We start from the raw sequence: 27,362 nt of genomic DNA, 5'->3' as shown, positions 1-27,362 counted from the left end.
TCTTTGGAAAATGAAAGATCACAGACCAATCTTACCACCCTTCCTGTAGTATAAAAGCCATACTCTACACAGTCTTTTCTATGGAGCTGAACTCCACATCAGGAAAAAATCATTGCAAGATGCTGCACACACAGATGCTGTACAGACACAAAAGATCAGTATCTGCAAAAGATCTGTTCCTGCCAAAAATCCATTCCTGCAAATTGCAATGATAGTCTATGAGATCTGCAGATCATCATACACACATGATTTAACTGACATTCATCTGCAGATCAGATCCACCAGGATGGATTTTCAGATCTGCAGATGAATGTCAGTTAAATCATGTGTGTATGATGATCTGCAGATCTCATAGACTATCATTGCAATTTGCAGGAATGGATTTTTGGCAGGAACAGATCTTTTGCAGATACTGATCTTTTCTGTCTGTACAGCATCTGTGTGTGCAGCATCTTGCAAAGATTTTTTTCTGATGGGGAGTTCAGCTCCATAGAAAAGACCAGGGCTGTGGAGTCGGAGTCGTGGAGTCGGGCAATTTTGGGTGCCTGGAGTCGGAGTCGGGAAAAAATGCACCGACTCCGACTCCTAATGAATTTGTAACTGTAATTAAAATAGAAAATATGATAAAATGTTCTATTTCTCAGATAATAGTCATTAAAAATAATGTATATATACAGTATATATACAGTAATAGCTGTGCTTAGTCTACAAAAATGAAATAAACCAATCAAAATTAGTTACTTGTGCTGCTTCAATAAAGCAGTCCCCGTATTTTTAAAGTCAGATATACATATCTGATTGTGACTGTATATATGATGTGTACACAGGAATCTCTTATATATACTAAATAACATCTATACTGTAAGTATAAAGCCTGATGTGTAGCTGTGTCACTAATAGAGATGGTCAACGAGATGGAAATAATTCTGCATTGATGCTGATTTATGCAAATGTATGCACTCCCTTTGCTGATGAAATCAAATAATTTGATATGTTATTAAAATTTGGTTTGGTGACTACAAATTAAAGGGAAACTGAGACGGATGAAAAGTAAAGTTTTATACATACCTGGGGCTTCCTCCAGCCCCCTTCAGGCTAATCAGTCCCTCACTGTCTTCCACCACCCGGATCTTCTGCTATGAGTCCTGGTAATTCAGCCAGTCAGCGCTGTCCGGCCGCATGCCGTTCCCACAGCCAGGAACATTCTGCACCTGCGCAATAGTGCTGCACAGGTGTAGTATGCTCCTGGCGGCGGAGTGTGTGAATGCGCACTACGCCTGACTGGCTCAAGTACCTGGACTCATAGCAGAAGATCCAGGTGGTGGAGGAGGACAACGAGGGACTGATTATCCTGAAGGCGGCTGGAGGAAGCCCCAGGTATGTATAAAACTTTAATTTCATCTGTCTCAGGTTTACTTTGTTACACAGTAGTACTATACTCTACATATGCACTCCCCACAGAGCTGCAGGGAATCCACTGAGAATGCTGTGCACATTGAACACAGAGGTGTTGTCTGTTTACAATCTCCTCATTCCCCTGCAGAGTACCTGCACATCATTCTTACATGTACCCACACTTACATTGCCTAGGGCCTGATAGATGTTCTTTGTTCCGGTTTGTACCTTTTACAAGTACTCTTACCAAGGACTAGTTTTAGTCTAAAGGGAATAAATATAGTAGTCTACATATCCTTCTCACTTCAGTTGTCTTGTAAAATTCCTAAGCGTTGGCAGTTAAGAGACGAATTTCACGTTACATACTTTTAATCAACAAAATTGTAATATGCAAATTAGAGGAGTCGGAGTCGTGGAGTCGGAGTCGGTGGAATCCTAAACTGAGGAGTCGGAGTCGGTGGATTTTTGGACCGACTCCACAGCCCTGGAAAAGACTGTGTAGAGTATGGCTCTCATACTACATGAAGGGTGGTAAGATTGGTCTGTGATCTTTCATTTTCCAAAGACCATAGTCTGATGTGTGTATGAGCCTTTAGACTAAAGGGAATAAATATGGCAGTCTCCATATCCTTCTCACTTCAGTTGTCTTTTCAAATTCCTGTTCCTATTGGCAGTTAAGAGACGAATTTCATGTTACATACTTTCAATCAACAAGATTGTAATATGCAAATTAGAGGAGTCGGTGGAATCCTAAACTGAGGAGTCGGAGTCGGTGGATTTTTGTACCGACTCCACAGCCCTGCTATTTTTAAGGTGCCCTAGGTTCAGATTATCTTTAAAGTGCTGATTAATGATAAGTTAAGTCTGTTTGTACAATCTTATCAAACCTATGTAGTAGAAGGTAAATTGAGCAATCAAAATTGTATCATTGATGAGCACCTTTATTGATATTGTCTCTAAAAATTCTATAGCCAATTTCCCCTTTTGGTGTAGTTTGTATCTGGTAGTAACATGGTAAAAGTTGGAGTATAGAGAGTAGTTGGTTAACCTCTATTTTTTTTTTTTTCTTTTAAATTAGGAGTTGCTAGGTTTCTTCCATTGCTTTAAGGCTACTTGCACACCAAGACGTTGCGTTAGGTGCTACGTTAAGGTCGCATAACGTGCACCTAACGCAAGGCCTGGTGCTCTTCAATGTGGACGTCGGAGTGAGCCGCGTTGTGCAGCTCACTCTGGCGTCCGTGATGCGTACTCTTGGACGCATGCGGCATCACGTGGTCCCGCCGGCCAGTCGCCGCACAGAGCGGCCGCACCAGGAAGTAAACACTGCACGTCACAACGTGCAGTGAATATTAATTAGCCATGTGCCTGGCCGCTCTCCGCTCCTCCCCAACTTGACTGAGCATGTGCAAACAGTCTAACGCGGCTTAAGCCGCTGTAACGCCGTAGCATGCTGCACTTTCGGCAGAACGTGCAGCGTTACATGTAACGCAACGTGGGCAGTGTGAACAGCCCACTTGTGTTACATTGCTGTGCGTTGGGGGAGCGTTACAGGCTGCACTAACGTGCCCCTGTAACGTCCCTGTGTGTAAGCAGCCTAAAAGTGAAGATGTTTGGACATCACTTGGTGAAATGATTTTGGAAAGTAGAAGACCATTTCCCTCACTTGTACAAATGGCCTCCTAATCTTTGTTGTATTGCCATAAAGTGTTAGCGGCTGTATACTATGTAAACACCTACAATGTTACATATGTTAAGAAAGTGATGAATAGATTATTATAATAACCTTATAGTAGTTGGTGAATTTTTTTCCTGACTGCAGTTGTGCATTTTGTTTGAATCCTTTGTGTGACTCAGTAGCCAGCTGAGCCATTAATCCATGCTGCTCTTGAAACTTTTGCATGCTTTATGTTGTGGAAGGAAAGCTTGCAATCCTTTCTCCTGTAATCTGGGTGATGTGTGTTGCCATTTTGAGTAGAGGAGCTGGTTAATTTGCTCATTGTTTAGTCGCCTGTGCAGTGAGCTGTCAGTGAGTCACTTGGGTTCATTGATCTTTTTACAAGTGAGTGGATGCCAGTGGTATATTTAGACATACAGCTGATGTACTTATAACTGTACCGTCTCTCTGCAGTGCTCAGTTGGGATTCCGTGCAGGAACAGCCTGGTGGATTTTGTGACCAAATAGATATTCTGCAGAAGAAACCTTGGACATGGCTGAGAAGCAGATTAGGTAAATAACGTTTGTGCATTCTATCATGCTTCCTTGTTTAGCATTGACACTGAAATGGTCAACTTAGAAAGGTTTCACTTTTTTCTCTCATAAAACCATTTCAAATCTCCTAATCATGAATTGTGCTCTTAGCCAGGCTATTTTCATTGGTCTGATTTTGCTGTCTTTTGAATACAAGATTTGGACATTTCATAATGATGCGCCATATATTATATTATTCAGTGGCGGACATACGGCCGTGCAGGCCGTGCCGCCGCACAAGGGCCCCTGAAGTTCCGCTGCTTCAGGGGCCCATTAAGTATTGCAGTTTTTTTTTTTTAATTTTACCTTTTATTTTTATTTTAACCTGGGGGGCCCCTACTCCTGTCCTCCCCCCTCACATCGGCCCCCCCTCATGCGATGCGGCGGGAGAGCAGAAAATACAGGAAGTCTCCGCCGGGGCTGCAGCAGACACTAGAGGCTGCTGCCGCTTGGTCTCCCGTGTCTCCTTTGTACACTGCTCGCTACTAAACCAGGAAGTAGCGAGCAGTGTACAAAGTTGGAGACACGGGAGACCAAGCGGCAGCAGCCTCTAGTGTCTGCTGCAGCCCCGGCGGAGACTTCCTGGATTTTCTGCTCTCCCGCCCGCCGCCGCCGCCGCCGCCGCCGCGCATACCGGGAGGGGGGCCCCGAGGTGAGTGAGGGAGGATAGGAGTCGGGCCCCCCACCCGGATAGCTACACACCCATCCACCCGGCTACCTTACCCACCCGGCTACCCACACACTCACCCGGCTACCTACCCACCCGGATACCCACACACCCACCCGGCTACCTAACCACCCACCCAGCTACCTACCCGGCTACCTAACCACCCTGCTGGCTACCTACCCACCCGGATACCCACACACCCACCCGGCTACCTACCCGGCTACCTAACCACCCACCCGGCTACCTACCCACCCGGCTACCTAACCACCCTGCCGGCTACCCACCCACCCGGCTACCTACCCGGCTACCTAACCACCCTGCCGGCTACCTACCCACCCACCCGGCTACCTACCCACTCGGCTACCTAACCACCCACCTGGCTACCTACCCACCCGGCTACCTACCCGGCTACCTAACCACCCACCCGACTACCTACCCACCCGGCTACCCACCCACCCGGCTACCTAACCACCCACACATCTACGCACTCACCCGGCTACCTACCCACCCGGCTACCTAGCCACCCACCCGTCTACCCACCCGGCTACCTACCCACCCAGCTACCTAACCACCCTGCCGGCTACCTACCCACCCACCCGGATACCTACCCACCCACCCGGCTACCTACCCACCCAGCTACCTACCCGGCTACCTAACCACCCACCCGGCTACCCACCCGGCTACCTAACCACCCACACATCTACCCACCCGGCTACCTAACCACCCACCCGTCTACCTACCCACCCAGCTACCTAACCACCCTGCCGGCTACCTACCCACCTGGCTACCTACCCACCTGGCTACCTACCCACCTGGCTACCTACCCACCCGGCTACCTACCCACCCGGCTACCCACCCACCCGGCTACCCAACCACTCACCCGGCTACCTAACCACCCACCCGGCTACCTACACACCCACCCGGCTACCTACCTACCCACCAGGCTACCTACCTACCTACCCACCCGGCTACCTACCAACCCACCAGGCTACCTACCTAAAGACCCACCAGGCTACCTACCCACCCACCCAGCTACCTAACCACCCACCTACCCACCCACCAGGCTACCTACCCACCAGGCTACCCACCCACCCGGCTACCCAGCCACCCACCAGGCTACTTACCCACCCGGCTAAGGGCTGCCTACCTACCTACCCACCAGGCTACCTATCCACCCAACCACCCATGGGAGCTGCGCGCTGGATGGAGGCTGGGACAGGAGGTCTGCTGCTGCAGGTGAGTAAATGGTTTTTTTTATTATTTATTTTAGCAGGTGTATGTTCTGGGCAGGTCTGCCACATGATTGCGTGTATGTTCTGGGCAGGTCTGCCACATGATTGCATGTATGTTCTGGGCAAATTTGCTACATGATTGCATGTGTTTTCTGGGCAAATCTGCCGACATGATTGCACGTATTTTCTGGGCATATCTGCCGACATGATTGCACGTATTTTCTGGGCATATCTGCCGACATGATTGCACGTATTTTCTGGGCATATCTGCCGACATGATTGCACGTATTTTCTGGGCATATCTGCCGACATGATTGCACGTATTTTCTGGGCATATCTGCCGACATGATTGCACGTATTTTCTGGGCATATCTGCCGACATGATTGCACGTATTTTCTGGGCATATCTGCCGACATGATTGCACGTATTTTCTGGGCATATCTGCCGACATGATTGCACGTATTTTCTGGGCATATCTGCCGACATGATTGCACGTATTTTCTGGGCATATCTGCTCACATTATGTGTATTTTCATGAGAAAACCTGCTCACATTATGTGAATTTTCTGGGGAAAGGGTCACCAAAACCTGGGCCCACTGTCTTTGCGTTGCACTTTTCAAGGGAACCTGAGGTGAGAATAATATTGAGGCTGCCATATTTCTCTCCTTTTAAGCAATACCAGTTGCCTGGTTGCCGTTCTGGTCCTCTGCCTCTTATTCTTTCAACCATAGACCCTGAACAAGCATGCAGCAGGTCAGGGGTTTCTGACAATATTGCCAGAACTGAGAAGATTAAGCTGCATGCTTGTTGCTGGTGTAATTCAGTTTATTACTGCAGCCAAATAGATCAGCAGGGCCGCCAGGCAACTAGTATTGTTTAAAAGGAAATAAATATGGCAGCCTCCATATCACTCTCACCCCGGGATCACTTTAAATTACAGTTAGCTCCGCCCTTATCCGGTCATTGCCACGCCCATTTTTTTGCCGCGGCGCTACGCGCCGCAGGTTCTATCCACACCCATTTTTTGCTGCGGCGTGCTTCGCGCGTCGTAGGTTATAGCCACGCCCATTTTTTGCCGCGGCGCGCTTCGCGCGCCGCAGGTCAGGGGGGCCCACAATTGATATTTTGCACAGGGGCCCACTGCTGCCTGTGTCCGCCACTGATATTATTATTATACTTATCAATATTTAGAATTTATTTATTTAGATCTTGTTATTCTAGTAAAGTTTAGGAATAAAACCTTTCAGTTGTCAAGACTTCAGTATGAGTAACACCATAGAGTTTCTTTTATAAAGACCCATTAAACTTTGTTGTAGTTTGCCCGCCAAGCTCATCAATGGTGGGATTGCCGGAATCATTGGCGTGACTTGTGTGTTTCCTATTGATTTGACCAAAACCCGTCTCCAGAACCAGAGGAATGGCCAGCAAATCTACAAAAGCATGTGAGTAGCCTGATGTTTATTTTACAGGGTGTGTGAGATTCACTTACTGGTCCTACTTTTACCAAGGCCTCTCCTGGAGGGGATATCAGAAGTGACCTAATGCTGGGCATACACAGTGCGATATTGCGCCGGTATCAAGCCAGCGGCTCGATGCCGGCACGTCCCAGCTAGTCCGCACGTGCGTGCGGATCGATTCCCGCTCGTCCCCGCGGGCACTTCTTTATCTGCGCTTCGTTTTTGCCCATTGTCCGCCCGCGTGGATCAAGCCGGGAATCGATCCACGCGGTGATCGGACACGTCGGAAATTATTAATTGAGCCATCAGCGGCTCGATTGATAAGGAGCAGTTGAGCCGTGTATGCCCAGCATAACAAACTTGGATTAGGTTAAAAAAAAAAAAATATTGTTTGGTACTCATGGTTGAAACGCAATAGGGGGTTACCAAAATATTTGTGAATGAGTAGTTTTAGGTGACTGCTTTCACCCACAATGACACCATTTTCTTAATGAACCCAATTTGTTTTATCACTTTTTTAAATTTGAAAACCTCTCAGTGACCCTTTCACTGTGATCTGATGTAACCCAAGTTAGAGTAGCAATTCTAATGACTTGGAGGATAACTATCATGAGAAATTGTAAAATTTAAAATACGTGTGAAGACCTCATGTAAGTACATTTGTCCCAGCGTAAAATGTATTGTAAATAACCTATTCTCCGATCTGTAACAAACAGTAGGTATTAATCGAACAGCTGTAAACCTCTTACCAACAGACTTTAGACTAGTCCATCTTCTCATGGGCGATTTCTCAAGATTTTTATTATTGTCAAGAGCACTCCCTGGATGGCAGTGGGCACCGTCTAACTGCCAAAATAGTGTGCAGCAAGTAATCGAGGGGCCAGCATCCTTGTATAGGTCCTGGCCATGGAGTTCTTTTGAAAAGAATAAAGGCTCATACACACATCAGACCATAGTCTTTGGAAAATGAAAGATCACAGACCAATTTTACCCCCTTCTATGTAGTATGAGAGCCATTCCTACACAGTCTATTCTATGGAGCTGAACTCCCCGTCAGACAGAAATCTTGGCAAGATGCTGCACACACAGATGCTGTAGACATTCAAAAGATAAATATCCGCAAAAGATCCGTTCCTGCAAAAGATCCGTTCCTGCAAAATGCATTCATAGTCTATGATATCTGCAGGTCCTCATACACACCTTGTTTAACAGACATTCATCTGCAGATCAGATCCACCAGGATGGATTTTCAGATCTGCAGATGAATGTCAGTTAAACAAGGTGTGTATGATGATCTGCAGATCTCATAGGCTATGAATGCAATTTGGAGGAACGGATCTTTGGCAGGAACAGATCTTTTGCAGATACTGATCTTTTGTGTCTGTACAGCATCTGTGTGTGCAGCATCTTGCAAAGATTTTTTTCTGATGGGGCGTTCAGCTCCATAGAAAAGACTGTGAAGGTATGGCTCTCATACTACATGAAGGGTGGTAAGATTGGTCTGTGATCTTTCATTTTTCAAAGACTATAGTCTGATGTGTGTATGAGCCTTAAAGAGAACCAGAGATGAAGCACCCTCATGTATTTTACCTTATAAATCAGTGGGAACATGACAGTAAACACCTAATCTGCTCTTTGTTACATTGTTCTCTGTTTAATTTGCCTGTTATCACCTCTAAGATAAGAATCCCGACTGAGCTGTCGGCTGGCTTTGCTACAGAAAGATTATAGCTGAGACTGTGTTCTTTTGTGTCTTTTCAAGTCCAAGCCTGCCCCCTGCTGGCTTTGCTCAGGAATCATTATAGCTGAGTCATTATAGCAAAGCCAGACTCAATGCTCAGTCCGGGATTCTTATCTCAGCTAGATAACAGACACTTTTAGCAGTGAGGATGAAACAGAGGGCAGGGTAGGTGTTTTCTCTTATGTTCCCACTGATTTCTATGGTAAAATACATGAGGGTGCTTCGTCTCTGGTTCACTTTAAGGCCCTTTTCCCACATTTGCATTTTTAGACTTGATTTAGGGAACAAGATACAATGCAATCAGCAGGGATGTCAGACGTTCTCAGACTAAACTGTGTGATGTCCCCATCCAAGCGCAAGGTTGCTGACAAAAATACACAAACATTATGATATTTATCATAATTAATGGAAATCACAGCTACATCTGGAACAATTGTATAGAAACACAAGTGATTTATATTGTGGCGCTTATTCCAAAACCCGTCTGTAAGAGGGTCAGAGCTGAGAGATGAATAAAACCTACTGTAAGTCACCTGTCATTTATACTGTACAGTTTTTCACGGTAGTGGTCTTTAAATCGCAGACAGTTTTTTTTTTTTTTTTTTTTCATTAACCCATTCCAAGTTTTTGACATCAATACTGGAAATAGCTGGAGATGTCTTAAACTTGCCATACACTATATTCACTTTAGTGCTAGATCAGTTATATGATCGGTAGTTTCTAAATATGGGTCTGTTTACTGATCCGCAACTGCACTCTGCCAGAGTTCGATATACAGTGGTGTGAAAAACTATTTGCCCCCTTCCGGATTTCTTATTCTTTTGCATGTTTGTCACACTTAAACGTTTCTGCTCATCAAAAACCGTTAACTATTAGTCAAAGATAACATAATTGAACACAAAATGCAGTTTTAAATGATGATTTTTATTATTTAGTGAGGAAAAAAAACTCCAAATCTACATGGCCCTGTGTGAAAAAGTGATTGCCCCCCTTGTTAAAAAATAACTTAACTGTGGTTTATCACACCTGAGTTCAATTTCTGTAGTCACCCCCAGGCCTGATTACTGCCACACCTGTTTCAATCAAGAAATCACTTAAATAGGAGCTATCTGACACAGAAGTAGACCAAAAGCACATCATGCCAAGACAAAAGAAATTAAGGAACAAATGAGAACAAAAGTACTGTAATTGAGATCTATCAGTCTCGTAAAGGTTATAAAGCCATTCTAAAGCTTTGGGACTCCAGCGAACCACAGTGAGAGCCATTATCCACAAATGGCAAAAACATGGAACAGTGATGAACCTTCCCAGGAGTGGCCGGCCGACCAAAATTACCCCAAGAGCGCAGAGAAAACTCATCCGAGAGGCCACAAAAGACCCCAGGACATCATCTAAAGAACTGCAGGCCTCACTTGCCTCAATTAAGGTCAGTGTTCACGACTCCACCATAAGAAAGAGACTGGGCAAAAACAGCCTGCATGGCAGATATCCAAGGCACAAACCACTTTTAAGCAAAAAGAACATTAAAGAGACTCTGTAACAAATTGTTTATCTTTATTTCTTCTATGCTATAAGTTCCTATGCCTTTTCTAATGTGGTCTGGCTTACTGCAGCTTTTCCTAATTGCACAGTAGCTGTGTTATCTCTGTTATATGATCTAATCTTCTCTCTATAGTCGGCACAGTCAGGCTGAGGCAGTCAGACTGGAATGTGCAGGGCTGCTTGTGATTAGCTAGAAGCTGTACACACCCCCTGCAGGCTCTGTGTGACTAACACACTCTGCTTAGCTGAGCCTATTATGCTGGGAATACACGATGCGTTTTTGCGTTCGTTTTTGCCGTCGTTTTCGCTTTCGATCGATTCTACTCTCGATTCACTGCTCGATTCCCCTCTCGATTCCTTATCTTTTCTTATCAATTACATTCACTTGAATGAGGAGAATCGAAACGAAAGTAGAATCGACCAGATCCAACAGGTTGGAATTTATCTATCGAACCCATCTATCTAAAGTAAAAACTTAACGTGTATTCCCAGCATTAGAAGCTGGTTAGTTTGTTTGTAAACACTGCCTAAAACTGGCAATTACAAGCCAGGTTTGCAGCAGAGAATGGCAGAAACAGCACAGAGGGGACCAGGAGCACATAATGAATAGAATGGTATGCTTTTTATTGTAAGAATTTCAGAGTACAGATTCTCTTTAAGGCTCGTCTCAATTTTGCTAAAAAAAACATCTCAATGATTGCCAAGACTTTTGGGAAAATACCTTGTGGACCGACGAGACAAAAGTTGAACTTTTTGGAAGGTGCGTGTCCCGTTACATCTGGCGTAGAAGTAACACAGCATTTCAGCAAAAGCACTTCATACCAACAGTAAAATATGGTGGTGGTAGTGTGATGGTCTGGGGTTGTTTTGCTGCTCCAGGACCTGGAAGGCTTGCTGTGATAGATGGAACCATGAATTCTACTGTCTACCAAAAAATCCTGAAGGAGAATGTCCGGCCATCTGTTCGTCAACTCAAGCTGAAGCGATCTTGGGTGCTGCAGCAGGACAATGACCCAAAACACACCAGTAAATCCACCTCTGAATGGCTGAAGAGAAACAAAATGAAGACTTTGGAGTGGCCTAGTCAAAGTCCTGACCTGAATCCTATTGAGATGTTGTGGCATGACCTTAAAAAGGCGGTTCATGCTAGAAAACCCTCAAATAAAGCTGAATTACAACAATTCTCCAAAGATGAGTGGGCCAAAATTCCTCCAGAGCGCTGTAAAAGACTCGTTGCCAGTTATCGCAAACGCTTGATTGCAGTTATTGCTGCTAAGGGTGGCCCAACCAGTTATTAGGTTCAGGGGGCAATTTCTTTTTCACACAGGGCCATGTAGGTTTTGAGGTTTTTTTTCTCACTAAATAATAAAAACCATTATTTAAAACTGCATTTTGTGTTCAATTATGTTATCTTTGACTAATACTTAACGGTTTTTGATGAGCAGAAAAATTTAAGTGTGACAAACATGCAAAAGAATAAGAAATCAGGAAGGGGGCAAATAGTTTTTCACACCACTGTAAGACAAGATTTCTGCAGAAACCTTGTCTACTATGAATCTGACCTCTGGAGTTGCCATCATTGTACTGGTGGATGCTGTGCACTGCTATGGGACCCGTTATGTGGGTACTGCTGATTGCCCAGGAAAAAAGATATTGAATTTGTATTCAATTAGGATATTTATCGTAAATGCCCTAGTTTCAATTTTCATTAGAAATTATTTTATCAAGTCCGTTGAAAATACTGAGTGTACCCAGCTTTAGTAGTTCTTTGCTTACGTGTTACGTTGGATAAAGGATAGTTTTTTTATAATACACCTTTTCTTCATTATAGATGGGACTGTCTGGCAAAGACTGTAAGAGCTGAAGGTTATTTTGGGATGTATAGAGGTATGTTCTTATAACTTTATGCTTAACAGTTAGTTTCACAAGTCTTTGGAACAATATTTCATTCATCAGATTACAAATCAAACCATTGTTTGTAAAAAAAAAAAAAATACCAGATGGATTTGTAATTTTAATTTTGAATATTTTTTTTCTAGATGGTAATTTTTGACAGATAATGTCTGCCACCTTTATCTTTGATCTGATGAAAAAAATATATAATTTTCCAAACAATCGTTTTATGCCTGCTGTGGAGCAACAAATTCACTAGTGCATCCCCTTTTTATTCATGTGTGTTGCCTCGAGGGAAGTCTGTTCTTGTTAAACATGCTGCTTGATAATACACTATAAAATCCCTGCTTATGTGTTGCCAGTTGATTTTATCATTACATTTGTGGCTATTATTGGAAACTGAAGTGGTGGTTGTTTGTATGTATGATTTAGCAAACCACCAAAAAGCTACATATAATCTTGGTACTGTAATTAAATCATCATACAAGTCTCTTTAAAACCTAAAGTGAAAATAACCTGATGAGGTAAACATTTGTATCTGTGGTAGTAATCCTATGTAGGACTTTCCTAGAATCCTATAGTCTTATTTTATGTTTTTAAAAAAAATTAAAGATGTAGATTTGAAGTTTTGTCCTTAAAGGGACTCCGAGCACAAAAAAAAAAAGAAAGTTGTACTCACCATGGGCTTTCTCCAGCCCAGTGCTGGTCGGGAGGTCCCACGCCGGCGTCCTGGCTCCTCTCCTTCTCCCCGCTCCGGAATGGCTGGCAGGCCGCAGCCCGGGCGACACTCTCCCGAGTGTCGGGCTTCTTCTTCCGCATATGACGCGGATTACGTCACACGCCGGCCGCCTCGCGTCATCATGGCGGCCGGCGTGAAAGTACTGCGCATGCGCGCTTTGTTCGCGCATGCGCAGTACTTTCACGCCGGCCGCCATGATGACGCGAGGCGGCCGGCGTGTGACGTAATCCGCGTCATATGCGGAAGAAGAAGCCCGACACTCGGGAGAGTGTCGCCCGGGCTGCGGCCTGCCAGCCATTCCGGAGCGGGGAGAAGGAGAGGAGCCAGGACGCCGGCGTGGGACCTCCCGACCAGCACTGGGCTGGAGAAAGCCCATGGTGAGTACAACTTTCTTTTTTTTTTTGAGCTCGGAGTCCCTTTAAATGTGGATGGCAACATTTAATGTTCATGCAGATGCCACACAGACTGATCTTGCACTATTGAACTCTATCCCCAACATTTAGATGTGTTTCCTTGGGACACAAAGGGCTCAATCTAATTCATTTTTTCTGCTAAGTTTTCTCCTAGGTGATAATTTTACATCTTCTGTTTAAAATAACTTTTCAGCACTCTGCAATTAAAAATGTACCAAAAAGAAATGTAAAGTAATGTGAAAATTATTCAGAGTATTTTCTTGCCGGTGGCTTAAACGGCATTTTGTTTAGAAGTTGTGAAAATAAAAATATCATCTAGGTGAAAACTGCAGTGGAAAAGTTAATTGCATATGGGCCAAAGAGTTTCATCAGTGAGAGTTGTCCTACAGGTCCACTGCAGTTGGATGGCAGAAAAGCTGTGTCTTATAGCCCTAACTTCTTAATCCTTACAATGGATAAAAAATGGATAATTAGAACCAGAACTGCCACCCAGTCAATAGTGCATTACTGTGGCCTACAAAGATCACAGGAACATTCAGAAGTTGAAACAAGCGGTCTATTAAGCAAGTGAGAACAGTGGCAAAGGAATAGCCAAGATGGCGTTTTGTGCTGCTTGTAATTCCTTCCTTGCATTTATGTTGCATTTGCTTGCCATTGTATGGGCAAGTGGGACCACAGCCTGCAACAATTATCCAGACCTACTTACCAGATAGAATAACTACTTGGTAGTCCTACTCCTGTTCAACCACAAGATGGGGAACCTCCCCTTTCAACAGCATTTGCTATGCACCACACCAACTACAGTGCACTTGTGCTGCATGCATCAGCGTCCCTGCCCATCAGTCACTTAGAGTCTGTGCTGTGAGGAAGCATAAGCAGCGCAAAATTGTCATTTTGGCCAGCCTCTTGCCGTGCTACCTACTTTCCTAATAGGCTACTTATTACACCCCTGCATATGCCTCAGATTATGGAGACTACAATAAAGCACCATTGACGCTATGACAGTGTTTGATTTCCCCATTATCCTTCATGTGAGCTTGTATTCCCTCCAAAGCATGTCTACACTGGGCTAGTCAATTTGGTGAGTGCAGTGAAGTGTTCAACAGCCTTTTGAGATGCACCTGTGTTAAATAGTCTAGTGGTAGTGCCATTCACTGCATCTTTATAAAGTAGGATTAGCACTGTTCATACATATATTTATCTCATCATGTCACTTCAGAAACTATTTGATAACTGTGAGTAATTCGACAATTATGAGAAATTCTATTATAATTAAGGCTCTGTTAAATAGAAGCTTAAGTCAAATAAAAAAAGTAAAACGTTTTTAACTTACCTGGGGCTTCTTCCAGCCCCCTGAACCCGTATTATGCCCACAACGTCCTCCTGATCTGCTCTGCCCCCCCCCCCCCCCCCCAAGCAGTTTGGAGGCTAATGCGCATGTGCGTTCCCAAGCCATGCGCACCTGGATTGCACTCCCGTTACTGGGAGCGTTCTGTGCATGTGCAGTAGCGATTTCCACGTAGGGTGCGCATGTTTCATGGGTTGCCGCTGCTGGCCAGAGGGGATCAGGAGAACTTTGTGGGCACAGTACAAGTCCAGGGGGCTGGATGAAGCCCCCAGGTATTATTTATAGTTTTATTTGACTTAACCTTCCCTTTAATTCTATTTTTGAGATGTAAATCAGTGGTACATGTACATGCCAGATTGTTGTGTTTAGAATGTTGTTTGTTGCATCTGTGTTTTTCATATTGCAGACCTATCGCCGTGGATTTTGAGGGCTAGCTGATGTGGCGAAGCCACGATGGATCAGTAAAATGGGTCTTACAGTACTACACTTGTAATTAGGAAAAACTTTTCTTTGTTTTTACTTTTTACCCCTTAATTTTGAGGATTTTTTTTCTTTTTTCCCCCTTCTTGTGAAAGCCAGGCTTTCTGTGTTCAGTTCCTCTTCGTATATGTTCTTATTTGTATATACTCTTTGAGCTTTGTTTTGTTTTGCTTCTCCCTATCCCCCCTTTCACTTGTTCTTCTTCAAGACAGTTTATTGAAAAGCGTGGCATGGATACCACAGAGATAAAGTGGGATTGTAGAAAACTTCCAACAGGAGTCTTTTTGTAGAACTGTCATTGAATTGTACCTGAAATATATTGTTGGCGGTATTACCTTCCTTAGTACCATGCTGCTCTTCTCCCTTGAAGACCAGAGGGTGACCTGTGATTGGCTCACGGGGTCTGTAAACAAAGAAATTGGCTCCTGATTGGTGTACAGAACTTAGCAGCTGCATTTAGTGGCATTGCATGCAAGTGATTGTGCTGGGTTAGAGTAGGTAATTTACACCTTGTCAGAACTAAACATCCATAAATCGGACACAAACTTGACTCTCTGTGATTGGTTAAGGGCCCGTTCAGATCACAAATGCCGATGGCCACGCGTGCGGACCGCAACGCGTACGAACGCACACCATCCGCGTTTGTATGCGTTGCGTGGCTGATCCCATCACTGAAAAGTGAATGGGACAGCCGCGCGTTTTGACAAAATCTGCGTGCAGCATGCGTTCCCGGACCGCACAGGTCCAGAACGCATGCAGTGTGAACATCAGACAGTGCACTCTATGCACTGTCTGATGTCGTGCGTGTCGGCCTCCTGCACGCGTTTCCAAAACGCGGCTGGAAATGCGTGCAGTCTGAACGGGCCCTAACTTGTAAAATGTAAAACATAAGTTACAATGATGCAGTAAATATAGATGGACTTCAGCCCTGTAAAAATGGCCTGCTGCAGAATCCCAAAGTACCACTGTTAAATAATAACATTTTAAATATGAATGTGGAAATATCAGGTTATAGATGAGGTTATAATCTGCATCCTGCTCCCCACTCCTCACTCCAATTTTAATCTTATTTTATTTTTATTTTTTTGTATTTATAGCACTAACATATTTGATATTTTAGTAGATTCCAAGAAATACTGATTATCATGGCTAAGATTCAAGCACAAGATGAGAGGCCCCTGCCAATGAATTCTTGCTTTTAATAAGACAAGAAACAGAAATGTGTGGCACAACTGCTTTTTTTGCACATTGTACAAGTTTTATCTTACTGTTATCAAATCGTAAAACACACGTGCATTGATTATACGGCAGTAAAACCTTGTAGGGATTTCTGTAGAATAAGTACAGCACAATAGCTCCAGGTTCTGGAGGTAAGAATAGAGGTAGTCATGAGAAGTTTAAGAGAACATCAGGAAAGCTGCGGTCATGGTTGGGATAGTAGGTGGAGATAAAGCATTGTGTTCTGGATAAAATTAGAAAACAGGACCACTTTTGACAGAGCAGCGTAAGTGAAATGTTTAGAGAATAGTAGCTTAACCACTTCCCGACCGCCTAACGCACAGCGGCGGCCGGGAAGTGTACCCTGCAAGGACCAGCTCACCCACAGAGGCGGCGGTCCTTGTAAGGGCATGGGCGGAGCGATCGCGTCATCCGTGACGCGATCCTCCGCCGGCTCCTGACGCCAGTCACCCGCCGCAACATCCCGCCGGCTATACGGAAGCGCCGGCGGGATGTTAAACCGACGATCGCCGCATACAAAGTGTATAATACACTTTGTAATGTTTACAAAGTGTATTATACAGGCTGCCTCCTGCCCTGGTGGTCCCAGTGTCCGAGGGACCACCAGGGCAGGCTGCAGCCACCCTAGTCTGCACCAAGCACACTGATTTCCCCCCCCCCTGCCCCCTGATCGCCCACAGCACCCCTCAGACCCCCCCGCCCACCCCCAGACCCATGTTTACACCCAATCACCCCCCTAATAACCCATCAATCACTCCCTGTCACTATCTGACCCCCCCATGTACTGTATGCATCTATCCCCACTGATCACCTGTCAATCACCCATCAATCACCTCCTGTCACTGCCACCCATCAATCAACCCCTAACCTGCCCCTTGCGGGCAATCTGATCACCCACCCACACCAATAGATCGCCCGCAGATCCGACATCAGATCACCTCCCAAGTGCAGCGTTTACATCTGTTCTCTCCTCCAAACACCCACTAATTACCCACCAATCACCCCCTGTCACTGCTACCCATCAGATTAGACCCCTATCTGCCCCTAGGGCACTCAATCACCCGCCCATACCCTCAGAATGCCCTCAGACCCCAGCCCTGATCACCTCGCCAGTGCATTGCTTGCATCTATTCCCCCCTCTAATCACACCTTGAGACACCCATCAATCACCTCCTGTCACCCCCTAGCACACCTACCCATCAGATCAGGCCCTAATTTGCCCCGTGTGGGCTCCTGATCACTCGGCCAAACCCTCAGATCCCCCTCAGACCCCCTTCCAACCACCTCCCCAGTGCATTCATTGCATCTATTTTCCCCTCATACCACCCCCTGAGACACCCATCAATCACCTCCTGTCACCCCCTAGCACTCCTATCCATCAGATCAGGCCCAATACAACCTGTCATCTAAAAGGCCACCCTGCTTATGACCGGTTCCACAAAATTCGCCCCCTCATAGACCACCTGTCATCAAAATTTTCAGATGCTTATACCCCTGAACAGTCATTTTGAGACATTTGGTTTCCAGACTACTCACGGTTTTGGGCCCGTAAAATGCCAGGGCGGTATAGGAACCCCACAAGTGATCCCATTTTAGAAAAAAAGACACCCAAAGGTATTCTGTTAGGTGTATGACGAGTTCATAGAAGATTTTGTTTTTTGTCAAAAGTTAGCGGAAATTGATTTTTATTGTTTTTTTTCACAAAGTGTCATTTTTCACTAACTTGTGACAAAAAATAAAATCTTCTATGAACTCACCATACTCCTAACGGAATAGCTTGCGGTGTCTTCTTTCTAAAATGGGGTCACTTGTGGGGTTCCTATACTGCCCTGGCATTTTAGGGGCCCTAAACCGTGAGGAGTAGTCTACAAAACAAATGCCTCGAAATGACCTGTGAATAGGACGTTGGGCCCCTTAGCGCACCTAGGCTGCAAAAAAGTGTCACACATGTGGTATCGCCGTACTCAGGACAAGTAGTATAATGTGTTTTGGGGTGTATTTTTACACATACCCATGCTGGGTGGGAGAAATCTCTCTGTTAATGGACAATTGTGTGTAAAAAAAAAATCAAAAGATTGTCATTTACAGAGGTATTTCTCCCACCCAGCATGGGTATGTGTAAAAATACACCACAAAACACATTATACTACTTCTCCTGAGTACGGCGGTACCACATGTGTGGCACTTTTTTTACACCCTAAGTGCGCTAAGGGGTCCAAAGTCCAATGAGTACCTTTAGGATTTCACAGGTCATTTTGCGACATTGTTGGTTTCAAGACTACTCCTCATGGTTTAGGGCCCCTAAATGCCAGAGCAGTATAGGAACCCCACAAATGACCCCATTTTAGAAAGAAGACACCCCAAGGTATTCTGTTAGGACTATGGTGAGTTCATAGAAGATTTTATTTTTTGTCACAAGTTAGCGGAAAGTGACACTTTGTGAAAAAAAACAATACCAAATCAATTTCCACTAACTTGTGACAAAAAATAAAATCTTCTATGAACTCACCATACTCCTAACGGAATACCTTGGGGTGTCTTCTTTCTAAAATGGGGTCATTTGCAGGGTTCCTATACTGCCCTGGCATTTTAGGGGCCCTAAACCGTGAGGAGTAGTCTGGAAATCAAATTCCGCAAAATGACCTGTGAAATCCTAAAGGTACTCATTGGACTTTGGGCCCCTTAGCACAGTTAGGGTGCAAAAAAGTGCCACACATGTGGTATCGCCGTACTCGGGAGAAGTAGTACAATGTGTTTTGGGGTGTATTTTTACACATACCCATGCTGGGTGGGAGAAATCTCTCTGTAAATGGACAATTGTGTGTAAAAAAAAAAAAATCAAAAGTTGTCATTTACAGAGATATTTCTCCCACCCAGCATGGGTATGTGAAAAAATACACCTCAAAACACATTGCACTACTTCTCCCGAGTACGGCAATACCACATGTGTGGCACTTTTTTGCAGCCTAACTGCGCTAAGGGGTCCAAAGTCCAATGAGCACCTTTAGGCTTTACAGGGGTGCTTACAATTAGGCACCCCCCAAAATGCCAGGACAGTAAACACACCCCACAAATGACCCCATTTTGGAAAGTAGACACTTCAAGGTATTCAGAGAGGGGCATGGTGAGTCCGTGGCAGATTTTTTTTTTTTTTTTTTTTTGTCGCAAGTTAGAAGAAATGGAAACTTTTTTTTTTTTTTTTTTTGTCACAAAGTGTCATTTTCCGCTTACTTGTGACAAAAAATAATATCTTGTATGAACTCACTATGCCTCTCAGTGAATACTTTGGGATGTCTTCTTTCCAAAATGGGGTCATTTGGAGGGTATTTATACTATCCTGGAATTCTAGCCCCTCATGAAACATGACAGGGGGTCAGAAAAGTCATAGATGCTTGAAAATGGGAAAATTCACTTTTTGCACCACAGTTTGTAAAAGCTATAACTTTTGCCCAAACCAATAAATATACACTGAATGGGTTTTTTTTAATCAAAAACATGTTTGTCCACATTTTTCGCGCTGCATGTATACAGAAATTTTACTTTATTTGAAAAATGTCAGCACAGAAAGTTAAAAAAATCATTTTTTTGCCAAAATTCATGTCTTTTTTGATGAATATAATAAAAAGTAAAAATCGCAGCAGCCATCAAATAGCATCAAAAGAAAGCTTTATTAGTGACCAGAAAAGGAGCCAAAATTCATTTAGGTGGTAGGTTGTATGAGCGAGCAATAAACCGTGAAAGCTGCAGTGGTCTGAATGGAAAAAAAGTGGCCGGTCCTTAAGGGGGGGTAAAGCCCACGGTCCTCAAGTGGTTAACAGAGATTGAGGAAGTGGTCTGCATAGTATTAGCGCACAAATGAATACCGCCATTGTATATAAAGGGTTTGGTTTAACAGACGTTCCACATGAAACCAACAATTTGATTTAATGGAAATGTATCCATCTCCCCATTTTACAGCAAATTCAACAACTGTCTTGGAAATAACTTTTCAATGCTTATGCATGCTCTCACATGCTTTCTGCACGGAATCCTAGACTGCTTCTGTTCTCCCTCCTGTTGCCTTCTGTTTTCCTGTCCTATATTTTATCCCCACCATTTGCTGTTCTAAAATATGACATCTGCTGTTCTTGTGATAACGTGTACACATGAAGGCTTGCTAAAATGACATCTTGTATAACTACAGACAATTTACATACTAGCTAGTTTCAGAATATTGTTGGCCCTCTACACTACGTCACCATCTAGAACAATTTTCATTGGCATTTACGACATTATCCTAATATTGCTCAGTAATCACTTTAAGATTTAACTTTATTTCCATATGCCTAACTACTTCATTGCTATAACTATAAATAGCCCCGCTATTGGCAGCCTTTTGGTTAGTTTGCATGCAGCTATATATTCTCGCAGAGAGTTGTCAGTAAGCACAAATTACTGGTTTGATGCATTCTAATAATAAAACTACTGGCCAGCATGAAATTGTGAAACATTTTAGGATAAAGGACATTTTACATAGTTGGCACATTGTCAAACTTTTTTTTTTTTCCCTGAATGTTACCTAGATGTATAAGTAAACTGCAATTTAGATATTGTCCCCCGGTAGTGGCTGTTAGTACTGTACCTATTTTGCAGTGTAATCTGTATTTTAAAATGTTGTAATTCTCATAGATCTTATAATTGTGTGTTTCTTTTCAGGTGCTGCTGTGAATTTGACTCTAGTAACTCCCGAGAAGGCCATAAAACTGGCTGCCAATGACTTCTTCCGATACCACTTGGGAAAAAATGGGTAAGTAAATGAAGCAAAAACAAAAGCCTTTATCGTGGCACGCTTGATATTGGATACATGATCTACAGGTTGCACATTTGTATGACAGGCCCTGTTTTTCATAATGGGTTTTTTGTCTTACTTAACTTTTTTACCATTCTTTACTCATCATAGACCAGCAGAATCTTTGTCCCTGATGCACCTTTTTTTCAGTCCCCTGACATAGCAAGAAAACAAAGTGTTACCCTGGGGAGTAAATAATGGCACCCCTATTGCTGAACCCCTATTAACCACTTGAGCACCACAGTGGTAAACCCCCCTAAAGACCAGGCACATTTTCTCTAAAATGGCCACTGCAGCTTTAAGGCCAAGCTGCAGGGCCGCACAACACAGCACACAAGTGATTTCCCCCCCTTCTCCCCACCAACAGAGCTCTCTGTTGGTGAGGTCTGATCGCCCCTAAGTTGTTTATTTTGTTTTTATAAATATTTATGTTTGTTGTTTTTACTGTTTTTTGTATTTATTGTGTCAGCGGTCTGAGCACTTTCCTGAATTGTAATACTTATTGGACTTTAGTAGTAAATACTTAAGGGCTTTGTATAAACCCTATTACCCAGGGTCTCTTTCTGCTCTTCTGTTCATTATGTTTTATATAGTAAATATCTGACAGTAGCTAGCGATTACTTGATCCACTTAATGGTACTCCAATAGTCCCAGGGGAGCATAGAAGCTTAGTACCATCACATAGATCTATCTAATCTTGGTACTTCTCGAATAATTACCACCTACAAAAGTTATAGAAAGAGGAAGTGAAGAAGCAGTTGTGTGATTAATGGCCAATGAGGATAATTACTTCCAGTAAAGGAGACCTGGACTGCTGACCCCACTGGGTGTTATTCTACGGAGAAGAGGGTCCCTAGCATGGAAGTGTAAAAACACCATAAAGGCCCGTACACATGCCAAATGAGGATAGCAATGCAGGAACAAGCCAGCTAAAGCCCATATGTAGAACAGTGTAAAGAAGGTCTGCAAAAACCGCTGTTGAAGCTTTTAAAACTGGCAACCTCTTTTATTCTTTCAAAGGGTTACAGAAAACCGACATAAGAAGCAACTGTTGCTGTTACCCTTTGAAAGAATAAAGTTTCCCAGTTTTTAGAAGCTTCACCAGTGTTTGCTGCGGACATTCTTTACACTAGTCCATCTTCTGTGTTGCTCATTCTTGATAATAAAACAAATGTGGTAGGTTGCTGTGTATATACTGTATGTAGTAGAAACACTCAAGTATGTTTTTAGATGATAACTGCTTATAATAACTAATGTTGCAGATGTGTGAGAAAGGTGTCAGCATCGTAAGCGTTTAGACTTGCCCCTGCCCTGCAATTGCCAGTCAGCCACAACATAGCATGTTGCTCCTACTGAGTCAGCTGGGAGTGTATGCACTATTGGTTGAACCTTTTTTTGGTTTAGCTAATATACAGCATGTAGCAGGTAATAAAAATAGGATGATTTTGCTACTTTCCCGGGCAGCAGCCTTACCGAGATTCTATTTGTTTAACATTAGGAATTATGCAACAGCGCTCTTTAAGCTGTACATGTCTTATCTGCTAGCCTGAAGCAGCTCTTTGGAGCCTGCAGCCACTGCAGATGAGCTGTATCCTGAGTTATGTCATGGTCACCTATCAGATGAACACGTTCTGGAGTTACTCACTACTCTGAGAAATTGGACTCTGTGTCCATCTGTCACCTACATTTAGATTCCATTTCTGCGAGTCAAAATAGTATTACTGATATAATTTCTTGTGTAGGATACTTATTAATATGCAAAGTGCTGAGAAACCATACGTGCATGTAAGATAATGGCTAATATCATTTTTGTGTTTCAGGAAAAAACTGCCGCTGTATAAAGAAATGCTGGCAGGATGTGGTGCTGGAACGTGCCAGGTTATTATCACTACTCCCATGGAAATGCTGAAGATTCAGATGCAGGATGCTGGGAGACTAGGTACCTGACTTCTACCAATTAGCTCATTTGTTGTTAAGACAAAAAATTAGCTTTTTTTTTTTTTTTTTTAAATTTCATGCATTCTAGCTGTAACACTGCTAGCTACATTTGGATAAGGTGTCACCGGCTTCATGTATCTATTTAGCCTTTGGCATATATACAGTTTAAAGTGAACCTGAAGCCTAGTTAAAATAAAAAAACAAATCTTACCTACATAGAGGGAAGACTGAGTCTTATAGAGGCTTCCTGTTCCTCTCGTGGTGCCCCCCCTACCTCGGAGGCTTCAGAAACCAGAGTGCTCCTGGAGATGGGCAGCTCTGTAGTGCGCAACAGTGCTCTCTCGTGCACTCGTGCATGCGCCGCAAGGAGCCGCCCGTCCTCAGGAGCACTCGGGCTTCCGGAGTCTCCTGTGGCAGGAAATTTAATCGGGGGAGACAGCGCTGGAACGAGGGGGCTGTGAGAGGAACTGGAAGGCTCTATAGGGCCCAGAGCCTTCCCCCTCCTTTAGGTAAATGTTTGTTTGTTTTATTTTAAATAGGTTTCAGGTTCACTTTAAATTGCACTACAAATCTTTTACACACAAGCCTGCCACACTTTTCTCAAGGTTAGCACTAGTTGGGTGGGAGCTAGACTGCTTATTATTTTCATAAAGCAATAGGGCTGTCTTGTGTATAAGGATGGTGTTTTACACATAGATTGACTTTTTATAGCAATACCAGAATCCTGTTTCAGATTTTTCTTTATTTTAGTTTTGGATGGTGTGGGAAGGATTTAGAAACTTTAAGGGATTTAATTGCTGTCTGTGACTTCAGTAGAGAGCTTTTCCCTTACTTCTTTTCCCTGGCTTTAATATGAAAACTAGTAGTCTGAGTGACAGGAAATAAAGAACATGAATTAAAATAGCAGTCAGAAATTCTAATAGGCTGCATTCACAGTGGGACATTGCAAAGCAGCGTTATACAGTGGTTTGCAAAAGTATTCGGCCCCCTTGAAGTTTTCCACATTTTGTCACATTACTGCCACAAACCTGAATCTATTTTATTGGAATTCCACATGAAAGACCAATACAAAGTGGTGTACACGTGAGCAGTGGAACGAAAATCATACATAATTACAAACATTAAAAAAAAAAAAGCCTGCAAAGTGGGGTGTGCGTAATTATTCAGCCCCCCGAGTCAATACTTAGTAGAACCACCTTTTGCTGCAATTACAGCTGCCAGAATCTTAGGGTACCAGCTTTGCACATCTAGAGACTGAAATCCTTGCCCATTCCCCAGGGCTGTGGAGTCGGAATCGAGGAGTCGAAGTCGGGGAAATTTTGGGTACCCGGAGTCGGAGTCGCTGTTTCATAAACTGAGGAGTTGGAGTCGGAAAATTTTTGTGCCGACTCCACAGCCCTGCCATTCCCAGCTCCAGCTCAGTCAGATTAGATGGACAGAGTTTGTGAACAGCAGTTGTCAGATCTTGCCACAGATTCTCAATTCGATTTAGATCTGAACTTTGACTGGGCCATTCTAACACATGGATATGTTTTGTTTTAAACCATTCCATTGTTGCCCTGGCTTTATGTTTAGGGTTGTTGTCCTGATGGAAGGTGAACTTCTGCCCTAGTCTCAAGTCTTTTGCAGACTCCAAGAGGTTTTCTTCCTAGATTGCCCCATATTTGGCTCCATCCATCTTCCCATCAACTCTGACCAGCTTCCCTATCCCTGCTGAAGAGAAGCACCCCCAGAGCATGATGCTGCCACCACCATATTTGACAGTGGGGATGGTGTGTTCAGAGTGATGTGCAATGTTAGTTTTCCGCCACACATAGAGTTTTGCAATTTTGGCCAAAAAGTTCCATTTTGGTCTCATCTGACCAGAGCACCTTCTTCCACATGTTTGCTGTGTCTCCCACATGGCTTGTGGTAAACTGCAAACAGGACTTCTTATGCTTTTCTGTTAACAATGGCTTTCTTCTTGCCACTCTTCCGTAAAGGCCAACTTTGTGCAGTTCACAACTAATAGTTGTCCTATGGACAGATTCCCCCACCTGAGCTGTAGATCTCTGCAGCTCGTCCAGAGTCACCATGGGCCTCTTGACTGCATTTCTGATCAGCGCTCTCCTTGTTCGGCCTGTGAGTTTAGGTGGACGGCCTTGTCTTGGTAGGTTTACAGTTGTGCCATACTCCTTCCATTTCTGAATGATCTCTTGAACAGTGCTCCGTGGGATGTTCAAGGCTTTGGAAATCTTTTTGTAGCCTAAGCCTGCTTTAAATGTCTCAATGACTTTATCCCTGACCTGGTGTGTTCTTTGGACTTCATGGTGTTGTTGCTCCCAATATTCTCTTAGACAACCTCTGAGGCCATCACAGAGCAGCTGTATTTGTAGTGACATTAGATTACACACGTGCACTCTATTTAGTCCTCATTAGCACTCATCAGGCAATGTCTATGGGCAACTGACTGCACTCAGACCAAAGGGGGCTGAATAATTGCGCACACCCCACTTTGCAGTTATTGATTTGTAAAAAATGTTTGGAATCGTGTATGATTTTCGTTTCACTTCTCACGTGTACACCACTTTGTATTGGTCTTTCATGTGGAATTCCAATAAAATTGATTAATGTTGGTGGCATTAATGTGACAAAATGTGGAAAACTTCAAGGGGGCCGAATACTTTTGCAAGCCACTGTATATGGGCAGTTTATGGTATAGCTGTCTTTTACTAGCAACGTATTTTTATATTTAGACCTTAAGATTAACTGGGGTTTTTTTTTTGTTTTTGTTTTTTTTTAGCATCTTGTCACAAGTCTGTGCCTGGGATACAAAGCCTCATGCATGGCTCAAAACATTTAAACACCATTCCTGTACTTACAAGATCTTACAACGTTGGACCGACATTAGTAGCTCACAAGGTGTCTGCAAAACAGATTGCTGCTCAGCTTCTCCACACAGAAGGTGTGAAAGGACTTTACAAAGGACTTGGGGCAACCTTACTGAGGTATATACCTTCTTATGGAAGGAATTGTCTTGTTTAGCTAGTGGTATTAATTCTGTCTTTGTGGTATAATTTGCATTGATTTCAGTATGCGCTCTCTGGTTCTGGTGGTGATTTTGACTGACGCTTTCCGGGTTTAGTGAGCACTAAGGGCTCGTTTCCACTATTGCGGTGCGGAATCGCCTGGATTCCACCGCTGATGAAATCGCATGTGGATGCGATTCATACGTGAGGGTATATGCGATTTTAACCATGTCACTGCCTGTGTGAATTTACATTGGTACCTATGCGAATTCGCGTCAAAAAACGCATGGGGAAATCGCATGCGATTTCCCTATTAAATACATTACATGCGATTCACATGCATTCCACTCGCAGGCGAATTCTGCGGCTCTGTTGTGCGTTTTTTCACCGTTGAAAAAACCGCACCTCAACAACGCTACAGTGGAAACAGGCCCATCCACTTGCATTACATGTGCGAATCCGCATGCGTGATTCGCAATAGTGGAAACCAGCCCTTAGTTGTCCATTAGCATTTTCCCTGCTGGATCTCACTTGTTAAAATAAAAATGAAATCATTGTAAATTGTTTTTCTAATCTGGCCACACATGGCATTCATTGGACAAGTTGTGTCATCAGAGAAAAGCAACTTGAGTAAGACAGATTTTACATTTTTTACTTATTAATTGTATATATTTTTTTTTAAGGGCTCGTTTCCACTAGGACGAATTCGCATGCGTGGCCTGCATGCGAATTCGCTTAGTCAATGAAAGTGGATGGGACTGTTTCCACTTGTCTTTTTAAACGCACGTTTTTATGTGCAGAATTTTTCTGCACGGTAGGGCCTGCAGAATTCGCCTGTGTGAGGAATGCAGGCGAATCGCAGCCCATGTATTTGATAGGGAAAACGCGCGTGCGTTTTTTGCCGCGATTTCACGTGCGAATTCGCACGCAAAGTAATACAAATTGGACCAGGCAGTGACATGGTTAAATTCGCATAGACCCTGCCTATGCGAATTCGCACGCGAAATCGCGGCAAAAAACGCACGCGGAATCGCATCCGCATGCGTTTCTGTCAGCGGTGGAATCCCAGGGATTCGCACCGCACTAGTGGAAACGGGCCCTAAGACAACCTCAACTTGTGGGAATATAGCACACCCATTTTTAACCAGCCCATTTGAAATTGCTACATATTAGCATTTCAGACACACTGTTG

General features: G+C 43.7%; 1 protein-coding gene across 4 annotated transcripts in view; it reads left to right on the top strand.

The window, feature by feature from the left end:
* The window catches only part of LOC137546802 (mitochondrial glutamate carrier 1-like), a 56,572-nt gene that overhangs the window by 20,978 nt on the left and 8,232 nt on the right, over positions 1-27,362 (top strand). For 2 of the 4 annotated variants that reach the window (XM_068269668.1, XM_068269667.1), the window contains 6 exons: positions 3,524-3,622; positions 6,861-6,986; positions 12,116-12,171; positions 21,092-21,182; positions 23,045-23,163; positions 25,945-26,149. In XM_068269668.1, the coding sequence (XP_068125769.1) occupies positions 3,603-3,622; positions 6,861-6,986; positions 12,116-12,171; positions 21,092-21,182; positions 23,045-23,163; positions 25,945-26,149 (617 nt within the window). In that variant the 5' untranslated portion in view covers positions 3,524-3,602. Of the gene's footprint in view, positions 1-3,523; positions 3,623-6,860; positions 6,987-12,115; positions 12,172-14,976; positions 15,167-21,091; positions 21,183-23,044; positions 23,164-25,944; positions 26,150-27,362 lie in introns of those variants that run through there. The other 2 variants (XM_068269669.1, XM_068269670.1) reach the window with 2 other exon arrangements.

Source organism: Hyperolius riggenbachi, chromosome 2 (genome assembly GCF_040937935.1).
Source record: "Hyperolius riggenbachi isolate aHypRig1 chromosome 2, aHypRig1.pri, whole genome shotgun sequence".
NCBI lineage: Eukaryota > Metazoa > Chordata > Amphibia > Anura > Hyperoliidae > Hyperolius > Hyperolius riggenbachi.
Note: the sequence above shows the minus strand (reverse complement) of the source record. Positions and strands in the feature narration are given on the sequence as shown.